This window comes from Triturus cristatus, chromosome 6, assembly GCF_964204655.1.
Source record: "Triturus cristatus chromosome 6, aTriCri1.1, whole genome shotgun sequence".
Classification (NCBI taxonomy): domain Eukaryota; kingdom Metazoa; phylum Chordata; class Amphibia; order Caudata; family Salamandridae; genus Triturus; species Triturus cristatus.
In genome coordinates, this window is record NC_140589.1 from 1,115,616,860 (window position 1) to 1,115,640,905 (window position 24,046).

The 24,046-nt window shown below is 42.6% G+C and overlaps 1 protein-coding gene across 3 annotated transcripts in view; it reads left to right on the forward strand.

Annotated features, from left to right (window-relative positions):
* Positions 1–780: 780 nt before the first annotated feature.
* The window catches only part of LOC146821046 (uncharacterized), a 326,636-nt gene continuing 303,370 nt past the window's right edge, over positions 781–24,046 (forward strand). For 2 of the 3 annotated variants that reach the window (XM_085611980.1, XM_085611982.1), the window contains exon 1: positions 812–985. In XM_085611980.1, coding sequence (XP_085468106.1) covers positions 959–985 — 27 coding nt within the window. In that variant the 5' untranslated portion in view covers positions 812–958. Of the gene's footprint in view, positions 986–24,046 lie in introns of all 3 variants that reach the window. The other variant, XM_085611981.1, reaches the window with a different exon arrangement.

Below are 24,046 nucleotides of genomic sequence, written 5' to 3' on the forward strand. Positions count from 1 at the left end.
GCACCACCTGTCACTCCAAGGGGACAGGGTCAGCGTGTTCCTCGGTGCTCTGCAAGGCTCCCACCTTCCAACACTGAGTGCTCTGACAAGACCTGTTCATAAGAAAATAATGTCTCCTCAAATAAAACGTGCTCTTTACCAAGGGTTTGAAAACAGAAATCTGGGCAGATATGCATAGAAAGTCAGTCTTTTGGGGGTCTCACTTTGTAATTTGTTTTACAAAATCGTGAGCAAAGGTGAGTTGGCTTTCATTGAAAACATATTTAAGAATAATGAAATACATTTCTAGTCTATACCAATAAGTTTTGAGAAATCGTCAGACAAGGACATGGATTGCAGTATCTGATTCTATACACACAATGTTACATAATAAGCAAGCCAGGTTATGTACTCCTCCCAAAGATTTGCCTCCAGTCCTACCAGTTTCTTTTTGTTCAAATAAATAAACAAGCTCGCGTGCATGCCTGGCGGGGCAGCAGGGAGAGAGGAGGGGGCCTGCGCCGGTTTTCCTTGCGGGAGCGAGCAGGAACCATTAGTCAAAGCTCCCTCCCACAAGGGCATTGCTAAACGTGCACACGTTGCCCCTGAAGGCAATGCAACGTGCACGTTTTTGGCTGAAGAGCCGAATCAATTAATAAAGGTCTCCTTCCTACGCAGCGCATGCGCACTACGTAGGTGAGACCTAAAAAGAGAACCGGGCAGCTATATTGTGAGCTGACTTTTTATTAGTGTCTCCTTAGTGCGCACGCTCTTGTCAGCGCGCATGCGCGAGAGACTGTGTTTTGGCTTTGAGCATGTGCATAATAAACAATATGACACAGACTTCTTTATTTGAAAGAAAGGTGTTTCTGGTGTTTAATGTTACCATCACCCCCCTCCCGTTAGTCTAAGCCAGGACCTATCGTCTTTATTGCAACGTAGATCAGAAGGGGAATCCATTCAAAGTCGTTCCAGAGCAATGCCCCGCCGGCAGAGTTCAGAAGAGGTAAGGCATGATTTTTGTAGAGTATTGCGTCCGTTTCATGCAGCTCTAGGTAGCTCACACCAATCGAGAAGATGGGCGACTATATCTTGGTTTGCCTCGTTAATCTTTCCACTGCTCTACGATCACAGCTAGCCTGATCTGATGCCTCCTATAAACATGGTAACGTTCGTCCTTCTCTGGTTTAAAAAAAACATCCATGTCGCCCTTTCGTGCCAACGTGCCAGCTTTTCGTCGCCTAAAAATACCCTTTTTTAGGTTTCTCCAGCAGGGGTGTAGGATACAAAACATTTTTGAGGGGATTGGGTCAGCCTCAGGAATTTTTCATTGACTCAATACAAATTGCATGTGATCTTCGAGCACAGGCTATTAAATAAATATGCACAATCCGAGTTATGAAGTGAAATAGTGATGTTAAAATACGATTTGTTTCCCCAAAGTTCCGATACGGTTGTATTGAACACCACTCAATGTACCATAGCTCAGGAAGTCAAGGCATCTGCCGTCAAAGGCTAAACGCAACATAGAGGTCACAGGTTTGAATTTTCATCCGTTGAAGGATCATTACGAGTGCTACTGAGTTTCTATAATATTGACCCCTGTAATGTTCTGTTCTATGAGTCCGTGAGAGCATGGTTGGGAAGCGCTTCATTAACGAAGGTAAGCAGCGACCGGGCTCTTACATAAAGTATAAAGTACAAAGAAATGTATTCCGGGAGGCAGGTGGCTCTCCTAACTGTGTATATGGTCTGAAGAATACATTTACTCGCCTGAGTGTATGCTGATAATCTAAATCTATTGTGTCAAAGTCCTCTGACTTGGTTAAAAATACTTGTTGGATGCTAAACAAAACATATACCGCATACGGCCGGCTGAATGCAAAGCGGCAGCACATAGAGAGAGAGTGCCCTTTAAAAATGTGGCCTGACACATTTCTAATGGGCTCTCTCCAGATACCTGCTAGAGCTGGGAGGAGCCTTACAACCGATATATGTTCTCCTTTCTATGGTCTTTTCTCTCACATCTCGGGACAGTGGGGGCAGGCAGCACCTCATGACGCTCACAAGTCTGCTACAAATGGAGTGGGCAGTCAGGTCTGCGAACCATGAAGTGGAACAGTCAGGAAAAGAGTGGGCAGCGTTTCATGTCACGTTAGCGTGTGTTGGGAACGAATGAGATAGTTTGGGTCCATCTGTTTGTTCCTTTTAAAGGCGCTGAAGAGCAGCCAGGCTAGCCCTGGGGTTTGTTTTGTCGGTAGAAAATGCCTTTGTCTTTCTGGGGCTGCTGAAGTGCAATGGCAGACACAGGGAAGGTGTAAGGTAGAAAGTGTCTGGCTTTCTCCGGTGCTACCAAAAGAGTAGGGGAGGGGGAGCCCTTTGTAGTTAAATCTCTGACCCCTGCCTCAATTCTACTCCGGATCACAGTTCCCAAAGTGTTTGTATGCTCAAAAGCATATGACTGTCTCTATGTGGTTTTGTGACAGCAGCCTCTTGCGTGACACTCAAGGTGGTCATAAGTACTTGCGGCTGGGTCCTACTTGAACAGAATATAGACATGGGCACCAACATAAAAATGTTCCTCATTAGAGAATTAGGTAGCTAAAACAAAGTCGGCCATATTTGTAAATGGAGACTGAACTTGTAAATACAAGCTGCATAGGTGGTTTGGAAGGTTGGGAGGCTGTATGCATTTGTGCTTGCTGCAAGCAATGTTTATGGTAATTTCAGGGAAATGAACATTAAAAACCAGCCCACCACACCATAACAGGCCACAAACAGCCAAAAAAACAGCCCACACACGGACCTGTATTGCCAGTCCTTGTTGTGCTTCCAGAATGCCCTATAGTCCAGTCCTACCCTGCCAACACAACACAGCAGAGAGCACGTAATAAATTATAAAAATAGGAAATATTTTTATCTTTAAAATGACACCCAGACTACAAAATCCAATGTAGGCAACCGGAGATAAGAATTTTCAAAGATTTTGCACTTTCTAGCTCATAGAAACCTATAGCGCCTTATTGGGACATCTGGTCGCGATAGACCAGGTCAAAGTTTCAGACAGACCGCGATGGAGCCCTGGGCAACTACTCTTCGCCGTAGGTCTGGGTCAAAGTTTTTACCTTCTCACGTAGAAACTTTTTGGGAGCTTTTCTTCCCGGGGTCTCTTGGAACTCTCAGCCAGTCTGGATTTGGTGAGGGTTCGCCGGATTGCCTTGCAACGAGCTACCGGTCAAACTGACCTCCGGAGCGTTCTAGCGGGGCAAACCAAGGATCCAGGCCGACACGCGTTCAAAGGCATTCGCGGTTGCTCCCGGTCACCTTTTCTTCGTTCAGACTTAGAAACTTTTGCAGAGCTTTTTCTCGCGGGGACCCTCGATGATCTTCACCAGGCCGGATTCGGTGAGGGTTCGCCGGCCTCGCATTTCTTCTACTCCCAGTCAAACTCTGGGAGTAGGACCTATGGAGTTTTTCAGCGGGACAAACCTGGACGGCAGACCGGCTCGCGGTTGAAGGCAGGCAGCTTGGCTGGCCAGGTTGAGTTGGTCCCCTTATGGAGCTTTTATTTCCAAAGTTATCCAAACTTCTGGAACTTCTTCCTGAAGTTCCCCAAATGGTCCCAAGGTGTCTCAAACTCACTCCAAGGGTCTGGAAGCTGCAAGATGGTCCTTGAAAGTTGAGGACTTCGGTTCCCACAATCCACTCAGACAAAACCCCTAAAAATTCACTGGTAGTTCTCCAGGTTGAGGATTCTTGGTGGTGATGTTCCAGGTGAGCTCTGTTAACCTGTAGCTTGCAGGTAGTCCACTCTTTAGTCCTTTTACAGCAAAGTAATCCACAGGCTGTTGTTGCAGATGGTGCAGAAGGTGCAATCTTCAGAGTGCAGGCCTTTACAAATGCACATCAAACTTCCAGTATGGCCGTCTTGCTTTCTTAGGTTTCAAGCAGCAGTTCTGAGGGGCTCTGCACTTCTCAGATACTAATTCCAACTTCTCTGGGTCAAGCAGGATGTCACTCCAGGCAAATGGGCTGCAGGGTACCACTTCCTGCAGAGTTTGGCACTATTTTGTCCTAGAGTGCACCAATTCTTCCAAATTCATAATGGGTGATTTTCCAGCAGGGAGAGAAGAGCTGGCTAAACACACCCCTAAAATGGCTAATCTCCATAGTCTCTCCCCCTTGCATCTGCTCATTCCTTCCTTAATCCTAGCATCTGGCTGGGGTTTACAAGGGTAAAGTTGCAACTGACACTGATGTCCTCCCTTTTCCTTGAAGTCCATTGTTTATGACTCCTCCCCCTGCTCTGGCATTCCTGTGCAACAGGACCCTGCCCTCCCAGCAGAGCTGTTCAACCACAAGGGTTCTTTATCACCTCTTCAAAGAAGCCTGGCTAATCCCCTTAACTCTGACAAATCAGGACAGACCACTGGAAGGCTGAATTTGGACTTACAAGCAAGAAAGTCTTAACTCATTGTGTATCATTGTAGGAGAAATTCAACAATATAATATTGTTGGATTTATTAATACCATTCTAGGAAGTCTTTGAATGTTACTTTTAGTCTTCTCCTAACAAGAGTTATTAGTTAATAACTTTCTCCCATGTTAACCTATGTGGAAAGGGGTTTGCCATGGGAAAATGGTCTGTACCATTTTTCCAGCACCAGAGCTTATAAATACTCTGCCTATATCTACAGGACCCCCACCCCTGGTATACCTAGGAGAGACTTTAGGGGTTCTGAATATGCAGAAATATTGCAGATCCTCCCTCCACAGTGCTCCTACTTCCAAAGTCGATTTTGGGCAGCACTTTATCACAATTTGGGGCGTGAAATGTGTAATTTCACTTAACCCAGGGCATATAAAACTCATTTTATAAGGGTCAGACTTATAAATACTTGAACCCCCACCCCTGGGACACCTAGGGGAGACCCTGGGGGCACATATTATGCCCAAACATTGTAGGTTATCCATGTTTAAGTGCCCCAAACTTTAAAGTTGAGTTTGGGCACTATTTACTTTTTAAAAGCACCCTGCAGCACAGGGCTACTTTTAAACTGACCCCAGGCTCAGCAGTGCACGCATGCAAGTGCAGAAATATGCTGCTGGCCTCTAAACTACCATGCCCTTTAATATACTAGGGCCTTATGGGGTAGGGTAGGTCATGCCAATCACAGGGGTACCCCAAACCTTAGTGTACCCTAGTGTATGTAGGTGTTTTCACTGTATTCTAAGTGTTTTCAGCATAGCACTGGCCCTGGGCCTGGTTAGGCAGAGCCCAGGGTCAGTCAGTCAGTTAGCACCAATAGCAGTCAGCAAAAAGTTGGGGGGGTGTCCAGGGCACAGGATGACTTTGCAACATAGCCTGCCCCCCCCAACGAAAGGTGATGAGTTACTAACCTACGCCCTGGTAGTCTTCATCCGCTAAGTGGAAAAACCTTGAAAGTCCATCCACATTTGCTTGGGCAACCCCAGGTCTGTGTTCCACTAAGTCCAGCCAGGATATCTTGAAATTTAGTCAGGATCTGACAGCAATCTCGGAGTGGATGTCTGCTAACTACTTGGAGCTCAATTCGTCCAAATCCGAGATCCTTCTGGTAGGCAGAGATTACCATCTTGGGGGCAATGAATGGTGGCCTCCTGCTCTCGGAGCTCCCCCCATACCCAAACCGGTGGTGAGAAACCTCAGCATAATGAGGGACAGTGATATCACTTTCGAGACCCATGCCAAATCAGTGGCAGGGAAATGTTTTGGACTGTGGCGGGGCCTCAAACTCATACTTGGTCTCTTTGACTCCAAGACTCGTCAACTGATCGTCCAATCTTCTGTCCTTGCCAGACTAGAATACTGTAATGGGCTTCTCTTGGGAGCCAACAAATCCGTTGTTAAAAGGCTGCAGCGTGCTCAGAATGCTGCTGCTTGTCCCATCTTTGCCCTCCCTAAACACTGTCATATCTCCAGCCTCCTCTGTCACCTTCACTGGCTCCCTCTCGAACAGAGAGTGCGCTTCAAAACGGTGTGCATCACCCACAGAATCTTGGTGGGTATTGTCCCTAGAATCATGAGTGATTTATGCTCCTACTATGTTCCCACACGCACGCTGCACTCGGCAGGTTTGCTCCTGGCCATAGTTCCTCTGAAAGGGCCAGAGCAGGTTGGCGTTCTTTTAGGGTGTTGGCTCCCACCATCTTGAACTCCCTCCCCCTCCACAGCACCCCCAGACCACCTTACCTTCAGAAGGCTGGTGAAGACATGGCTATTCACCCAATGCTAATCACTCCTCTTTCGTCTCACTTGGTGTTCATCTTAGCGCTGGGACGCCCCGTTGCTGGGGCAGCCATGCACTCTACAAATACCTTAACATACCATAACATTCCCTATAGGGAAATGGACCACTTTAACAGATTGGAATTCTCCCCTCTCATCTGCATGAGCCATCTGAGAGGCCTATGGTCAGTTTGAACACGAAAGCGAGTCCCAAACAAATATGGTCTCAACGTTTTCAGGGACCAAACCACAGCAAAAGCCTCTCTCTCTCAATGGCACTCCACCTCTGCTCTCTAGGAAGAAGTCGCCTGCTAATAAAGGCAACTGGCTGATCAAGGTCCTCTTCATGTAGCTGCGACAACACTGCCCCAATCCCTTGTTCCGAAGTATCAGTCTGAACCACAAATTCCTTTGTGTAGTCCGGGGCCAGCAACACTGGTGCTGAACACATAGCAGCTTTCAGAGTGTCAAAAGCCTTCTGACACTCTGGGCTCCAATACACCTTTTTGGGCCTCTTCTTAGAAGTGAGTTCTGATAGGGGTCCCACAATGGCCCCATAATTTTGAAAAAACCTTCTATAATACCATGTCAGTCCAAGGAATGCCCTGACCTGAGTCTGGGTAACAGGAGCTGTCCAATCCAAAATAGTTTGGATTTTAGCTTGGAGAGGCTGTACATGGCCCCCACCTACCCGGTGGCCCAGGTACACCACAGAACTCTGCCCTATTTGGCACTTACTCACCTTAATAGTCAGCCTGCCTGCTACATGGCCTGAAGCACTTCCCTTAGGTGGCTTAAGTGATCCCCCGGTAGAACTGTATACAGCTATATCATCCAGGTAAGCTGCACAGAACTGTTCCAACCCAGACAAGACCCTGTTCACCAACCTTTGGAAGGTGGCAGGTGTACTCTTTAAGCCAAAGGGCATTACCTTGAACTGATCATGTCCCTCTGGTGTGGAGAAAGATGATCTCTCCTTTGCTCCATCAATGAGGGCAATCTGCCAGTAACCTGAAGTCAAATCAAAAGTACTTAGCAGACCCTAACCTGTCAATGAGCTCATCTGCTCTAGGTATAGGGTGAGCGTCAGTATTTTGTGACTGCATTCAATCCTCGGTAGTCCACACAGAACCATAACTCCTTGGGTTCCCCCTGATGATTAGGTTTAGGTACAAGCACCACTGGACTGACCCAAGGACTCTCAAACGGTTCAATTACCCCCAGTTCCAGCATCTTAGCAACCTCAGCTTTAATGCTGGCTCTGACATGGTCAGAAAACCTGTACAGTTTATTTTTGACAGGTAGGCTGTAACCAGTGTCGATGTGGTGCACACATCAGTTGGTGATGCCTGGGATCAAAGAGAACAGGCCAGCAAACTGCTCCAGCACTTGCTTACAGTCTCTGTGCTACTGGTCTGTCAAATTGGGAGAGAGTATAACTCCTTCCAGTGAGGTCGGGCACAGGCTCAGTTTCCTCCTCCACTCCCTCATCAGTGACCAGTAGCAAGGTCATATCTGCCCTGTCATTGTGGGGTTTCAATCTATTCACATGCAGAACCCTATGAGGGTTCCTGGGGGCGCCAAGTTCAACCAAATAGGTAACCCCACCCTTCTTTTATAAGATTGGATAGGGCCCACTCCACTCCCCTTGTCATGGAGGGCCCTGGGAGCCACAGGCTCCAACACCCACACCAATTGTCCTGGATAATACTCGGGCATAGTAGCCTTCTGATCATACCAGTGCTTCATGAGCTCCTGGTTGGCTTCCAGTTTCTTGTTTGCCTTGTACATGTACTCTGTCATTCTAGATCTCAGGCCTAGCACATAGTCAAGCACGTTGTCCTTTGCTTCTGAATGCACACACTGCTCTTTTCCACTCACTTATCCACTCACTTATCCACCTGCATGCTCCTCTTGATAACTTAAACACCTGCTCCAGAGATCTGTATGTAACCTATATGTCACTTAAGCAATTTATTGTATATGTTCTGTGAGCAATGAATGGTTGTACTATTCTGCCCTGCTGAATCTATTGTGCCTGGAGTAGAAGATTGCACTTATTACATTCTGTGAGAAAGGGAAGCTTGTTTTTCTACTGCCATGCTGTACTGATCCTATGAGGGAGCAAAGGTTTGCACTGCTACTGTCTAAGCTGTACCTGTTCTCTGGTGAAGGAAAAGCTTGAACTGTTTCTGCTCTATAACGGAGGGGTATACTACTGATGTTGTCCCATCTTGTATAAAACAAAATTATACTGAGTGCACTTGCGTAATGGGCCTCATGAACTAAGGACTATCACCGCATTTCATGTGAGCTACTGAGACCAATAGTCATGAGGAATGTGTCTGGCCATCACCCTTATTGCAATATTTGAGTGTCTAAACATGTTGACAGAAAAGAAGCAGGGTGCATTACTCGACCCTCCTGTTTTTAATCTTGTCACAGGGAGTCAACAGTAAAACACCTTGTTAGCTCACTGAATCACAATTTTAATATTGGTATATAAAAATAAATATAGAACATTAATACCAACATAAGGGATATAACCTCACCCAAACTAGGGAACCCATATATTGGAGACTGTACAACTAGTGAACGGTAGTACCCTTGGATGCTTCCCAGTGCCAGATGTGCAAATCGCTGTTGAAACATACCACACTAGGTAGGCAAAGGTTCATCTACCTATGGGAGTATATGGTGTTAAGTTAATGCATAGGAGGTTTGGCTGTTTCTTCCAGGAGTGGTGTACTACTTGTATGTTCAAATAGACAGCAACTCACAGCTTAAGGTTTAATATTCATACGCTTTGAAAAACAAACTAGCATGCAAAATACCTGGTCAAAACAATACGAGCAGCAGCTGCTAGAAATGTCTGCTGAGAATGATACTGAGGAAGGAAAAACAGTGTGCTGGCACCCCTCTTCCTGAGCCCTTCATCGGCTTAGAGGTTGATGTGGGTTACTTGGACTGGCTGCAACACACCTGACATGCGCCCTCCTGCCTTGAGGAGGGGCAGCATGTGCTGCCCCTTGAAGGGTCACCTTAACAACTGACAACAAACTTCTAATAGTCAAACAGCTCAGTGTTTACCGGGACTGTTGGTTTGCTCAGGGACAGTAACTTCTGTTCTCAGATACTTGCTGATGGAGGACTTGATTGACCATCTACCAAACGTGTAAATTATAAAATTAAAGTCGTACAACCCTGCCAAACTGTCTGATAAGCGTGAACGGCGAGCACGAGTCCGCAAACATAACTATGGGTTTACCATTTAGGTACACCGTACATTTAGGATAATAGAGTATCCCCTCCCTCTTTATCTCTCACCTGAAAAACATATTTCGGTACATGTTCACCCTCACTGTAGATAGCTTTCACTTGATTACTGTCCCCGTCCTTGCATGCTCTCGCAAAATGGCCTCTTTTGTTACACTTTTTACAAGTGACGTTATGTTCAGAACAAAAGGGGTTGTTAGCCAGGTGGTTGTTACTTCCACATCTGAAGCATCTCAGCCCCTCAGTCACTTTGCTTTGTCTGGTTATAGTCTGTTCCCTTGTTGTGACTTTCATTACTTCGCTCTCCTTATCATTGCTTTGGGGATTGCTTTGTTCCTGGATACTAGCAACTACTTCACTTGGGGTTCTCATCTCTCGTACACACTTAGCTGTGTGCTCAATTGATTTGGCTATATCAATTGCTTCCTTGAGTGTAGGATTTTTAGCCAACAGTTTTTCTTGTATGCGGTTATTATTTGTGCACCTTTCCAATTGGTCTCTGATCAATGAATCATTTAGTTCACCAAACTCACACAACAGATTAAGCCCTCTCAGGGCTGCTACATAGTTCGTAATTGGCTCTTGCTTCCCTCGTGTGCGGTTGAAAAATGTGTGTCCCCGAAATGTAATTGAAGTTTTAACAAGGTGACACTGAATACATCTTTTTCATCTTCATCTCCCTACGGTTCCGGTAAAGTCTCATTAATTTTCCTTCCATGTACACCTAGGTTGTGCAATAGTATGTGTTGTTTCCGCATAGCTGAAAAACGCTCCCCTCCCCCCATGGCAATAAGATAGGACTCAAAAAGCTTAACCCAGTCCTTCCAGTGGATTTCTGGCTCGCCAATGTCATTGAGGAATGCAGGTGGCTGGCTTAACACGGGTACTGCCATGGTAGGTGCAAGGAGAGAACTGTAAGGTAACCCAATACAACTTGAGTGTTATATGAGAGGTGAAGATTAAATCGACTCCTTCCAGGAAGGATACCCAAGCGTAATTTAATTTACAGATGCTGAAGCTTGGGAGGTGTGTATTCACCACGTAGGGCATGTATCGGCACAGCATCATCAAAAGCAGTCTACTTTAACTTGCACTCCGGTAAGAACAGGATATAAGGTGCCTCTGCCAATTAGCATGCACACTCACTTGCGACACCAACAGTCCATGCATACAAAGCAGGCCAAACAGCGCTATGTTTATCCTCCAGACGTGACAGGGCGGCCCCCGCCCTGACGAGCGTAATAATTTTTGTACCTGCTAAGTTCCTTGAAGGTTACAATGCAAACAAAGCCAGCTGAAGGACTCCGGCTGGAGGTTCTTTTCTATTAGATGAAAGTGCTTATGAGGCATCAGATCTCCAAAGTGCGCAGGCTCCGATCGCGCTTGCAGTCCCTGTGAAGACTTCTCTCTGACAGGATTCTCTGCTCAACAGACAGTGAAAACGCCGAGAACACCTCGCCCTTGATCTGAGATTCAGCCTGGCAATCAGTTCCCCCACAGCTGACCTTCACTCTTTTTATTCTGGTTTCCGTGCTTCTTCGGTGCTTTATGGAGCCAATATGAAATCCGAGAACAGACGTTTCCTGTCACTTGTCCCGGCAGCTGTTATTTCAGGCTCCGCTCGCCTCTGAATTGCTTATCTCCTTACTTCAAGATTCTCTCGAGCTGCGATGCCACATCTGCTCAGAACATAACCTTATGCTGCTCGTACCTCCGTTTTCTTTGTTTTTACGATGACGTGTACCATATAGTTTGTTCTGGTACCAAAATTCTTTAGACATCAGGAACTTCCGCAGAAATCTTCAGACATAAGGTTTATCACATCGTATCTCATGTAGTGGAGAGAGCACTGAAAGGGGAGATGACTGCTGGCCCCCTTCGCCTTTTCCTTGTCGCCAGTATTGTAAGTTAGACTAACAGGGCAGCAGGTAAGATTATGAGTCTTTATTCACAGTCATCCACTCTCCGTATGACAGGTCACACAGAGGCAACATTCCAAAGCGAACTCCTGGAACGTTCCAACAGGGAAGGGGAGGAGGGAAGGTACCAAAGGCAGGGGAGGAGAGGGAGAAACTACAACACTTATTTAATGGAACTGTCATACACTGTTAGAATATGTCCTTCTTATCCACTGAGGCAGCGTTAAGCGCCCTTTGCCATGAGAAGTTGTCACTGAGGATGTGGCATAACAGTCAGAGCTGTTGACTTTGGAACTGGGTAACCAGGGTCAGCATCGACTGCACATCCTGTGATTGTGGGCAAATCACTTAATCTCACTGTGTCTACAAAAATGAATGTGTGCTTGTATAATGTAAAAACTGGTGCTCATGTAGAGCTCTCCTATACATTCGGGTTGAGTTTGAGCTATATAAAACTAAAAAAAAAAACTTGCAGTTAGAAGATTCAACATAAATGGCCTTGCACCCAAAAACACAAATAACCAGTGTATGAAATGAATTATTGTCCATAATCTAAAGCAATTCAAACTGTATTTGGATAACTTCCCAAACTCAAAAACGAAAAACATGGTATTTTCAATTGTAGAAGACTATGGCTTTATTCTTTTAATCCATAAACATTTTCTTTAATATACAGACTCACAGTTGACAAGACTGCCAACGCGTTTCGTCCCTCATGGGACTTCTTCAGGGCTAAAAACATATACAAAAAAAGACTGTTTTCAATTTGCTCACAATAAAAACATACTATACAAAAGAACCAGACAATTCATTGTTATTGTTTTCAAGTGAGTTCATATTCAGATTACATCATCTTGAATACTCATACATGGTTATGGGAAGATGATCCTTTAACAAGCCAGAGCAATGTATATGTATTATTTTAAACTGGGAGAAAAGACAGGCACAAGAACTTTACATGTCTTTTGAACAATTTATACTGAAAATAGAATTTAAATTTGACAGTCGGGGCACCCAATATTTGTAAAAAGACCCAAGACTAGATTGATGTCACACAACAATGTGCAGGAAAGAAAATGGGAACATTTTCAAAGCGAGATTTATCACAATAACGTTCCAATGAGTCTCATTGTATTTTCCAGTTCTTAAACCATACCTTAAAATGTCCGTTATTTTCTATAATATATACTTCCTATGTACGAGTTCCGATCAGAGAAAAAGTAAGTGGATCTGTAAGTAAACAAAGTGGAAGTACTCACTTAATTGAGGTTTAGATTACATAACTCCATAGACAATTCTATAATAATATCTATTTTTTGACTAATTGATTGCTATTTTGCCTAACAGGTTCATTCTTTAAAAGGACACTAATGCAGAGAGTCTGCAGGATCAAATTAATTTGCTGACAGTTTCTTATAGATGGTAACATTGGATTTAAACCTCACAAAATTAGAGAACACCATCTTAATAATATATAACATGTAACTAGTACTAAATATCATAACCAGAACCTATACAAGTCCAGAATGTCTTGAATGGTCACTCCATAATACACATACCATGTTCGTCAATTAAAACTAACGTCAAACACTTAGTTAAACTCACTCCTGATGTTGTTCTAAGATATTGCAAATATCATTCAATTATAGGATCTGTTCTTATGTCATACATATGTACACTAAAATATTGTTTATATCTTTCACATCATTTTGCATATTATTTTCTGTCCATGGAGAAATGTCCTTATAGTACATATAAACAGCAATAAGCTACACATACACATTATTATTTTTTCAGACCCAATTACAGTTACCTATCAATTAAAAAAACCCTGGTCATGGTATTCTCCTAAAGTGGCATAACAAATTGATCCCGGAAAAAAGCATGTCTTTTGGAATGACTTACATTTTATCTGCCTGCGAGTCCGAGCTCAATGTGGCATCTCTATAACGAGGTGCTCGGATAATGCACCGCCTCTCTCTCTTCTGCAACACCACCACGACCCCCATGTTTCTTTAGAAAAAATAGAGCGAGCTGTAAGATCAGCGCGAGTCATTTAGTAGGTGGGTTTTCAAAGTGCTACCCCACGCTTTGGCTGGCCTAGCGCTTGCGTTCACGCGAGCGTGTGGTGCAGATCGGAGCTTCCGAATCCCCTCTACTTCCACGGACGGAGTGATTTCTCAGTCACACACACACACACACACACACACATCATACACTGGTGGGGCCCATAACACCAACATTCATCCTACCACTCTATCCGTGCCATGTAAAAGGGAAACACTTTTCTATACACAACCAATCTGCATGTACCCTGAAGTCAATGAGATCAACTAGTTGCTATAGGTTTGATGATACAACTTAACACTCTAAATATTCAATAAACATATCAATAAAATAACCACCCGACACAGTAATTCAAACAGAATATTGTTTATCTAAATCAAATTGGAAGAAAAACCAATTAAATGCAAAATCATTTTTCTCCATATTTACCTATTCTGGCTAAAAGTCGTTTTCTAAGTCAGAACTGGTCCTCAGCAAAAAAATTAAAGATTTCTAGCCGTCATGTAGAGTCACCGTCCTCTCCGTCAGCGTCGGGACCTCTGATCATTGGTTCGAGAAGAAGTGGCGCTAGACCTCTCTAGTCTACTAATATTTATACCAAAATTTACATTCCAAATGTTGCAAACATAACTTTCAAAACATTCGATTGGCGGAAAATATGTCGTCTTGGTACATTAAGTTACACAATTAAATTTTCTCGTGTATTGATAGTTTCAAATTCTGAATAGAAATTAGAAGTCCATAGCTAATTTGTTACTTCTACGGATGTCTCTTCAGGATAAATGTATCTCATCCATGGGACCATTATATGTTCATCAGGTCGGATTTTAAGTTGCAACATTTCTTCACGTTCAGGGGCATCTGGCAACACTCCCAGATTTGTCGTCATGTACATGGCTTTTCAGTTCAATCAGAGGACAGGGTCGCAGTCAGCGCAAAGCCTCTTTTCATATTTTCATCTACTCGAATGCAGGCTGCGGGTGGTGGCCATTTTACAGCAGGCCACAATGGTCATCTTAAGCGAAGAAGACACAAAATCATAATTACTACATGGAAATGATTATACAGTGTTATTCCCCTGCTAATACCCTTCTGTGTATGTATTTATCTAGCCATTTGCGACATCAAAAGCCATTAATGCATATTTGTTATAGGCGCAAAACACAGCAACATCTATACTGTCAATTTGCTCACCAACTTAGTTTACTTATTATTTTAGCCATGCAATTGCATTCCCACGTGTAATTCTTCTGTTAATAAGGTTGGGTAGACGAGACTCGACAGATCTTTAGTAATTACTAATTAATCAGTAGTGCTTTTAATAATGACATACGAAAATGAAACGGGTATTTGGTTTAAAATTAAAAACCCTGCTCCAGCAATCCCCCCTTTGGTGATATTTTATCACCACAAAAATCAAAACCCAAAAATCAATTTAATTTCCCCTTTTTGAAGAAATTCAAAATGTCTTCTTGTTCATTTTTAAACTCTTGTTTCTTTATCATCTTCTCTTTTTGTTTCTATATACATACTTTCCCTCAATTCTTCTAATTCTATTTCTTGTGGATCTCTATCTGGTTTCTTTTCTCTCTTTTTAACCTTTTCTCGATTTATTTTCTTTTTATTTCTTCTGTATCTACAACACATACACCCTAATCTAAGAATTAATAATGCAACAATTACACACGTTAATGGAAATAATACCTTACCAAATATGGTACTACCTATTTTAGCTATAAAATTCTTAATAGCAATCATCTTATTAGCCATTTTAGTCCAGATACTTTCAGCTTCCAGTGGTACTAATTCTTCATGCAAATCAGTAATATTTTTTATATAAACTTTTAGATCTTTACTTTCGTCAGGAATGTAAGTGCAACAATGTTCAACTTTCAGCATTCCACAGACTCCACCCTCTTTTGCCAATAGAATGTCAAGGGCAAGTCGATTTTGCATTGCCATAGCGCGTAAAGCAACCATTTCAGGATTTACCAAAAGAAAGCCTCCAGCGGTGCTTGTTGACAAGCGATCCACCACTGTTGACAGCTTCCGAATGCCATATGCATTCAATGAAATTCCCACTGCTGGTATTAAAGCTCCAAAAGTATCTCCTACAATTTCTGTCCATGTTTCTCTTCTATAGCGTGTTAATGGATTAGTTTGTTCAGCATTTTCTACTCTATCCATGTGAAAAATCTTTGGAAAGACCAGGCCAACATAACATGTGCCATACCAATGGTCAGGCAACCTGTAATAAGCCTTATTCCCACAAATATAATACACTCCCGGAAAGACTGGATCTTCTCCACCTCTAAATCCCCATCCGGTTGCAATAAAGTATGTATCATGGCACTCACTAGTCCCTATGAAATAATAACCATACTGGGATTTCTTCCTGGTAATGCATAGTTTGCCTTTCTGTGGTGCATCTATAGCCATAGTTGGACTGGCTCCATTTTTCAACTTTTTCTTTCTCAATATCCCACACTGTTTCACTCATCTTATGTCCTTCTGCTTTCTTATGCATGTTCAACCTTCTTCTCTCAACCATGTCTAGGAAAGTTTTCTCTTCTTCCTTCAAACTACAGGTTAAATTGTTTCTAAAAACATATTCTAATGTTAATTCTCTAGTTTCGATAAAAATCTCACCTAAAGTGTTAGCTTCTTTAGCAGGATTCAGTTCTTTATTCATAGGCAGTTGCCCAAGAATATTATCTACATTAGACATGTTATAATCTAATTTCCCTAATTGATAAAATATACTAATCAACACACTACATGAAATTCCATACGTAGCCGGAAGGTGGTGATAAGTCACTCCTTCTGAAACAGAAGCAGGTAATTGCATACAGACGTAGCAATCCCTTACATCCATTGTCTTTACATATTCGTACAATAATTTTGAAAACACATTGCTAGAAAAATCATTAATAGACCTATCCTTATGTACATATACATTGCTAGTTCTAGTTGGAACTATCTTCTGTGAACTCTTCCCTATGTTAGTCATGTTCTCAGTATGTCCTTCTAAAGTGTCTATTGTTACTCTAAAAGAGATCAGTAGAGCAAGCACGCTCCAAAGTAGCATTAATAATCCTGTACAGCAGCAGCACATCTTGCACCATCTTTTCATGAAGGTACATCTACTTTGATAATTCTCAGTGTTAGCCATCTTGTTAACTTGACCGTGTCTTTTGACTTAGCCTCTTCTACTCCACTACCGAACCTTTAGGGCAGCAAGTACCCAACAGATTATTACAATCTATAAATTTTTAATTTACTTCTTCACTTTCTTCTTCAAGTGACTTCTTTAGATTTACTCAATTTGGGATTTCATCACTCTTCACTCTTTCCTCATCATCATCAAACTGTATTAGGTCCTGAATTTCCGCTTCTTCTTCAATGTCGGACAAGATAACTCTCAGGATTCCAACTGCTTCTTCTTCTTCAACCACTTTCAGTAAAGCCTCCTCTGGATTTCCTTGACTGTCTGCCTCTTCACCTTGTTCAGGCAGTGCCACATACGTCCATTCTGGCGACTTATACTTCTGGTTTGGTTTTCTGATTCTTTTAGTTTCTTCAGATATCTTTGTTTCCTCTCCTTTCGTTTGGTTTTGACTTGACACTTCGTTCACCTGTTCCGCTTTTGAAGAGTTAACTCGTGTCAGTCGATATCTCAGTCTCTTTATCTTGTTGGGCCAAAGATCTCCTTTAGCATTTCTTTTTTGTTTTCCCTCTTTACTGTTTCTCTCTCCAATCCAAGTTCTCTTTCTCAGAACTCGACCTTCATCCCACTTTCACCAGATTCTGTCTCAGTTGCCTCTTGTTCATCAACAATTTTCCCCTCTCCAACAACTTCCTTTTATCCAACAGTCTCTTTTTCCACCGATTGAGATTTCCCTACTTCTGTCCCTCCTCGGGTCTCCGACACGCAATCTTCTTGTTGTCGATGTTCCCTACACCTCCTCAGGGTTTTTCCGCAATCTGTCCCTCTCTTTCTTTTTCTGTCCCTTCCTCTTCAAGAATTATCTCAGGTGGAACTTTTCCAATTTTCTCATTTGTTTCAGGTGTCACCTCTGTTGGAATGTTCTTTTCTTTCTTTCTTTTTGTGTTCGTCACTGATAGTTGGGACTTCAGGCACATCTTCAGAATCTGGACTTGTCTCTGAAGTTTGCAATGTTCTTTTCAGAATTCCTTCTGGTGGGACAAAAGTTGCTCTTGACCCACTTTCCCCCCTTTCAGGATTCCTTTTTCTTTTTACTGTCTCACTGTCTGCATCATCACTGGAATCTGATTCCTCAAAGTATTCTTTTCCAATGCCGTCACTTGGATTTGGAACTCTCAGAGTGTGACTTGCATGTATCCAATTTTTCACTCCAACACACTTCACAGCAGTCGTTGTGGTCAGAACAACTTGCCTTGGCCTTCCCCACCTTGGAACCAAGCAATTTCTTCTTCTGTGGACTTTTATTCTTACCCAGTCCCCTGGGCTCAGATCATGGGCTGGTTTCCTTTCAAGTGTGGTGGCGTCTTCTCCAACCTGGTGAAACACAGAATGTACTGCGTCAGCCAGGCCTTTACAGTAATCCAAAATCATGTCATCAGTTATAGTCATCAGCTTGTTGACTGGTACAAACGCTTGTCTCATAGCACGTCCCATGATGATTTCATGTGGACTCAAACCTGTTGTTCTATCTGGAGTAGACCTAATTGTCATCAGGACTAGAGGCAATACATCAGGCCATTTCATTCCTGTGGCCAGGCACATTTTGCCAATTCTGTTTTTGATGGTACCATTCATTTGTTCAACCACACCAGAAGCCTCTGGTCGGTAAGCACAATGTAGCTTCTGCTGTACACTCAATGCTTCACAGATCAAACCCATGATTTCATTATAAAAGTGTCCTCCTCTGTCTGATTCAATTGTCACTGGGAACCCATACCTTGGGATGAATTCTCTTAACAGTAGCTTGGCCATTGTTATCCCATCATTTCTTCTTGTTGGAAATGCCTCCACCCACCTGGAGAACAAACAGACTACCACCAGGACATACCTTAATCTATTGACTTGGGGCATTTCGATGAAGTCTACCTGCATTCTGGTGAAGGGTCCTCCCTCCCTGCCTATTTTACCTAGGCTCACCACTGTTTTCTTTCCAGGATTGTATTGCTGACATATCAGGCATCTCTGACAGAGACTTTCTGCTATCAGCCTGAATTTTGCATTGTACCAGGTCTGCTTAAAGGCCCTTATCATAGCATCCCTCCCCAGGTGTCCCTGGCCATGATACATCCGTGCCATTGTTAACAACATGCTATTGGGCATGACTGGTCTTCCATCCCTATAGACCCACACGTGGTCTTTTTCCCTTGGTGCACAACCTGCTTTCACCCAATCTCTCATTTCATCATCTTCTGCCTCATCCTGCAACTGCCTCACTTCATCCCATGTTCCCGCCACATTAGTAAACATTAAGGAACAAGAAGACATTTCCCTTTCCTTACTCCGGTTAATGGAGTGATTATTCCTTGCACAATACTGTGCTATGTCATTGGCAAATTTGTTCCCAAGGGTGATGTAATCATCACCTTGACTATGAGCAGCACATTTTACAACTGCTAGTTCTTTAGGCAGCTGTATCGCCTCAAGCAATTTTCCAACCACTTCAGCATTCTTTATGGGAGTTCCACTTGAGGTCAGGAAACCTCTTTGTAGCCATAACTGGCCAAAATCATGGACAACTCCGAAGCCATACTGGCTGTCAGTCATCACAGTCACTCTCACATTCCTTCCAATCTTGCAAGCCTTCGTTAGTGCCACCAATTCTGCCACTTGAGCGGATTTAACTCCTTTCAAAGGCGATGCTTCCACAACTCCTGAAACTGTACACACAGCATATGCAGCACTCGGCATTCCTTCATCAGTTCTCAGACAGGATCCATCCACAAACACATGATCACTCTCAGGCAGTGGCAGATTTCTTATGTCTGGTCTTGGTTTTGTACAGTAATCAAGCACATCCAGGCAATCATGATCAACATCTTCTCTTACCCCCACACTTTCAGCATCTGGCAACAGCGTTGCTGGATTCACATTCACGCATCTCTCAAGACTCACATTTGATGCACCAAGAATGACTTTCTCATATTTAGTCAGCCGACTATGAGACATAAACTGGGTCCGGCTCCTTGTTAAAAGGATTGCCACATCATGAGGTACGAATACCCGTACAGGATATCCCATTATAATTCCCTCACTTTGTTCCAGACTTCTGCATGTAGCAGCTACTGCTTTCAGGCAACCTGGTAAACCCACAGCTACTGGGTCAAGTGTTGATGAGAAGTACGCAATTGGCCTCCTCAGACGTCCATGTTTCTGGATTAACACTGAAAGTGCACATCCATTCCTCTCACTACAGTACAGCTCAAATTCTTTTTCGTAATCTGGCATTCCTATGGCAGGAGCTTCACATAGCCTGTTCTTTAATTCTTTGAATGCTGCCAATTCTTCTAGGTTTAATTCCAATGGGTCTTTCACCTCACTTTTAGTCAATTTAATCAGTGGCTTGGCAATTAAGGAAAAGTTACTTATCCACTGACGACAATAACCAACCATTCCCAGGAACATTCTCACTTCTCTTTGTGTCATTGGGGCTCTCATCCCTCTGATGATTTTGATCCTGTCAATGGTCACTTTCCTCAGGCCTTTCTCAATATTATGTCCCAGATACTGGACTTCTCTTTTGCAGAATTGCAATTTGGCTGGGGATACTTTTAATCCTCCATCTGCCAAGTGATTCAGTAAAGCAATGGTGTCTACTTCACAAGCTTCACGTGTTTTTGATGCCACAAGCAGGTCATCAATGTACTGGACCAAAACTGAATTTTCAGGCACTGTTAATTTCTCCTTGATTTCTTCAGCAATTGATTAATTATCGAAGGACTCTCTGTATACCCCTGTGGAATTCGGCACCATGCCAAAATTCGCTCTCCAAACCGAAATGCAAAAATCGGCTTGCTGTCATGATGCAACGGGATTGAAAAGAAAGCATGGCACAAATCAATTACTGTGTACCATTCTGCATCATGGGGAATCTGATACAAAATCACTGATAGATTTGGCACAATGGGACAGCATGACACAACAATCTTGTTGATTTTTCTCAAATCCTGTACTATTCTGAACTTCCCATTGGGTTTCTTCAGTCCCATTATAGGTGAATTACATGGACTGCTCAATATTTCCCTTAACACCCCCTGCTGGATCATTTTCTCAATTATAGGTGTTATTCCTTCAATTATTTCAGGTGTCAGTCTGTATTGTGGGATGTTTGGGTAAACTATTCCATCTTTTACAGAAATTTTTACTGGATCTACATTTCTCATCGGGCCCACATCTTCTCCAGTAAAATCCCAAACTTCTGCTTTTACTGTCTGTTTTAATTCTGGGGGTAATCCGTCCGGATTGAACACAGCATATGTTCCAATAGCCTCACTTTCCCTGTTATCTAGGGTCATTCTGTATAGGACATCCTCATCTGGTGTCTCAAAGGCTATTTCATCTGGGGTACAAAAAATAGTGCAATTCATCTTGCACAGCAAATCCCTGCCTAACAAGTTCACAGGACTGGTGTCACACACCACGAACCGGTGCATGTCTGAGAATTTTCCTATTCTAACCCTTACTGGTTCAGTAAGATGAGTTTTGATCTGTGTGTTGGACACACCAACCACTTGGATTGTTTCATCCGAGAGAGGAAGATTCTTTATATCAGCCGACCTGACAGTCGATCTCGTAGCTCCTGTGTCAACTAGAAAAGTAACACTTTCACCATTGATTTTTCCATCTACAAAAGGTCCTGCCTAGTCTATTTCTAGAGTTGCGCCAAGCACGCACTCTTCCTCCTCTCTTCGACACCATCAGAAGTCTCCTCAGAATCACTTCCCTCATTCCTTAGCCAATATTGTGACACAGTGCTTGCGCGTTGTGGCTTGTTTACCTGTTTGTCATTGTAGAACCCCGAATCCTGGCTGTACTTCTGGGATCCTCTGTTTTGTGGCAAGGGCGGTTTTGGCACCTGATTCTGCTGCTTAACAGCCTTCTGCTGTTGCTGCTGCTGACCACACCCCTCACTCTGCACCTGTGAATTCAATGATGGATTGTCATTGTTAGCAGATGGTGGATTCTTACACTCGGATTTCCAGTGCCCTAATTTTCCACAGTTGTGGCAGGGAAACCTTTTCTTTGCTTCCTCAATATTGCCTTTCCCTTTTCCTGGGCCAAATCTGGGTTTATTTCCTGGGTTATTTGCTTGTTCAACCAACTGAGCTTCCTGTCTTTCTGCAACTTTCACCTGTGCCCACATAGCCTTTTCTTTCAGTTTTCTTTGCTTTGCCTCAATCTCATCACTGAAGTATTTTGCATGTCTCAGGATCTCATCAATCTTTTTGCTCTGCCAGTCTGCGGTATGCTGCCTTATCATTTCACTGATTTCAGGTCGCAAGCCATACACAAATCTATACACAAAATGGCTCAGATCCTTGTCACCCAGATGTTCATCTCCACTGAACTGTTTGAAAGCTAGTATTAGTCTTTCATAGTAAGCATGGACTGATTCTTTCACTTCTTGATGTGTTCGATCTATTTTAATCCAGTCTGTTTCTTTGGGAGGTACCTTATTTTTCAGGAAAGCCATAACCTGCTCATACTTTTTCATTACCTCGGGATCGGGTGCTCCAGTTTTGGGATCTCTGGGGTATTCCTTTGTTGGCCAGTCTATAACTATCTTACATTCTGCCCACAAGTCTGCTGGTACAATTATATCAAACAGACTATTCAGGTCGATCCACAGCACTTTTGACAACTTCACAAATCTGTCAACCTGTCTATACCACTCGACAGGCTTCTCTCTCAGTCGAGGGAAATCATTTGTAAATGACAAAATATCTTGTCTGGTCCATGGGACATGTACATACCCTCCTCCTGGAATCTCCCTCATGGGATAAGCTGTCACTGTTTTCTCTTTTTCTCTCATAGGGAATGTTGAGTACATTCTGTCTGCTGCATCTTCTCGTTATTTATACCATCTATCTTTCCATTTCTCCACATCTCCCCATTTTCGCAGCAAAGCAATCATCTCCTTAATCTGCCCTGCTCGGCCTGCATTATTCAGATTCTCGATGTCCTTATCTGTAAAATCCACTCGGTAAGGCTTTTGTAAAGCTTTTACCTTGTCCATGTCAATTCCCATTTCACTGGCTATTCCTTTCAACCTGTCGTGTGTTCTTTGGTCTGCATGTGATGCTCTTGCACAAAAATAGTAATTCCCCATCCTGATAGTTTTTCAGCGTTTCTGTAGGAATTGTTCCTACTATTAGCTCCTCCAATTCCATACGTAGCCTAGCTACATCAATTGCCTGGGATTCCTTTTCTTTCCTCTGCAAAACTTTTAGCCAATCATTCAAATCTTCAGCAGTTATCCCCATAGATTTTTCTGCACCCACTGGTTCTGTCACTCTTTGTGGTTCTAAGATCGATCCTCCAATCATTCTGTTCCCTTCCACACAACCGGAATTCGAAACCGAGTTAGTCTGCACATTCAATTCTCCTCCACATATGGTATGTCTCCACTGATTTTCTCCTGATCTCCACTGATTTTCTCCCGATCTCATTTCTGTCTGTTCTGGAGGAACAACCAGTCTGTTGCCTACATATGGAACTGTTAAACCACCTTCACCAGTCCTCTGCTTCTCAAAAATAGGAATAACCGGACCTATTGTTACAGGTACCGTAACTGCTTCCAGATTTTTAGTCAGTTCTCTTATTTTCTCTGTCAATTCAAGTGTGGTTCTTGCTAGTTCGCTTGTCTTTTCATCCTCAATTTCATCCTCCCTTTCTCTCTCTCTCTCTTTTTCCGCAAGAGAACTACTGCTTTTCAACTCAGGGGTCGTAACCTCTGTCTTTATAATCCGCAGGGTGTCTCTCATTGGGGTAACTGAGGTTCCTATTTCTGGTTCTCGTCTATACGGAGGTGGTCTTTTGTAGGATTGTATGACATAATTTCGAAAGACAAAAATTCGACCTACAAAAATATCGCAACAAAAATATCGTGGTCAAGAATATCGACATCCTATCTACAACATGGTAAGTACAAAAATATCGATAATTTAATATCGATGTCAAAAATATCGTAATTCAAAAATATCGGTTTTTTTTTAGTTTAAAAATATATGTAAAATAAACCAAATAATACTTATAAATCAAAGAAACATAATTAAATATATTGTATAATATGTAAAATTTATAATAAATATATATAATTAAATGAAACTTTAATTAAACATATATATAATATATAATATATACACTTAATAATTACTTTTAATAATAATTTCTATAACATATAAATTATTAAATATTTATTTAAATTACCAATACATCTATACACATAAAACAATAACATTAATAAATATTAAATAATTACATATAGCAAATAATAATCAATAATTTTAATTTGAATAATTTTTATTATTAATT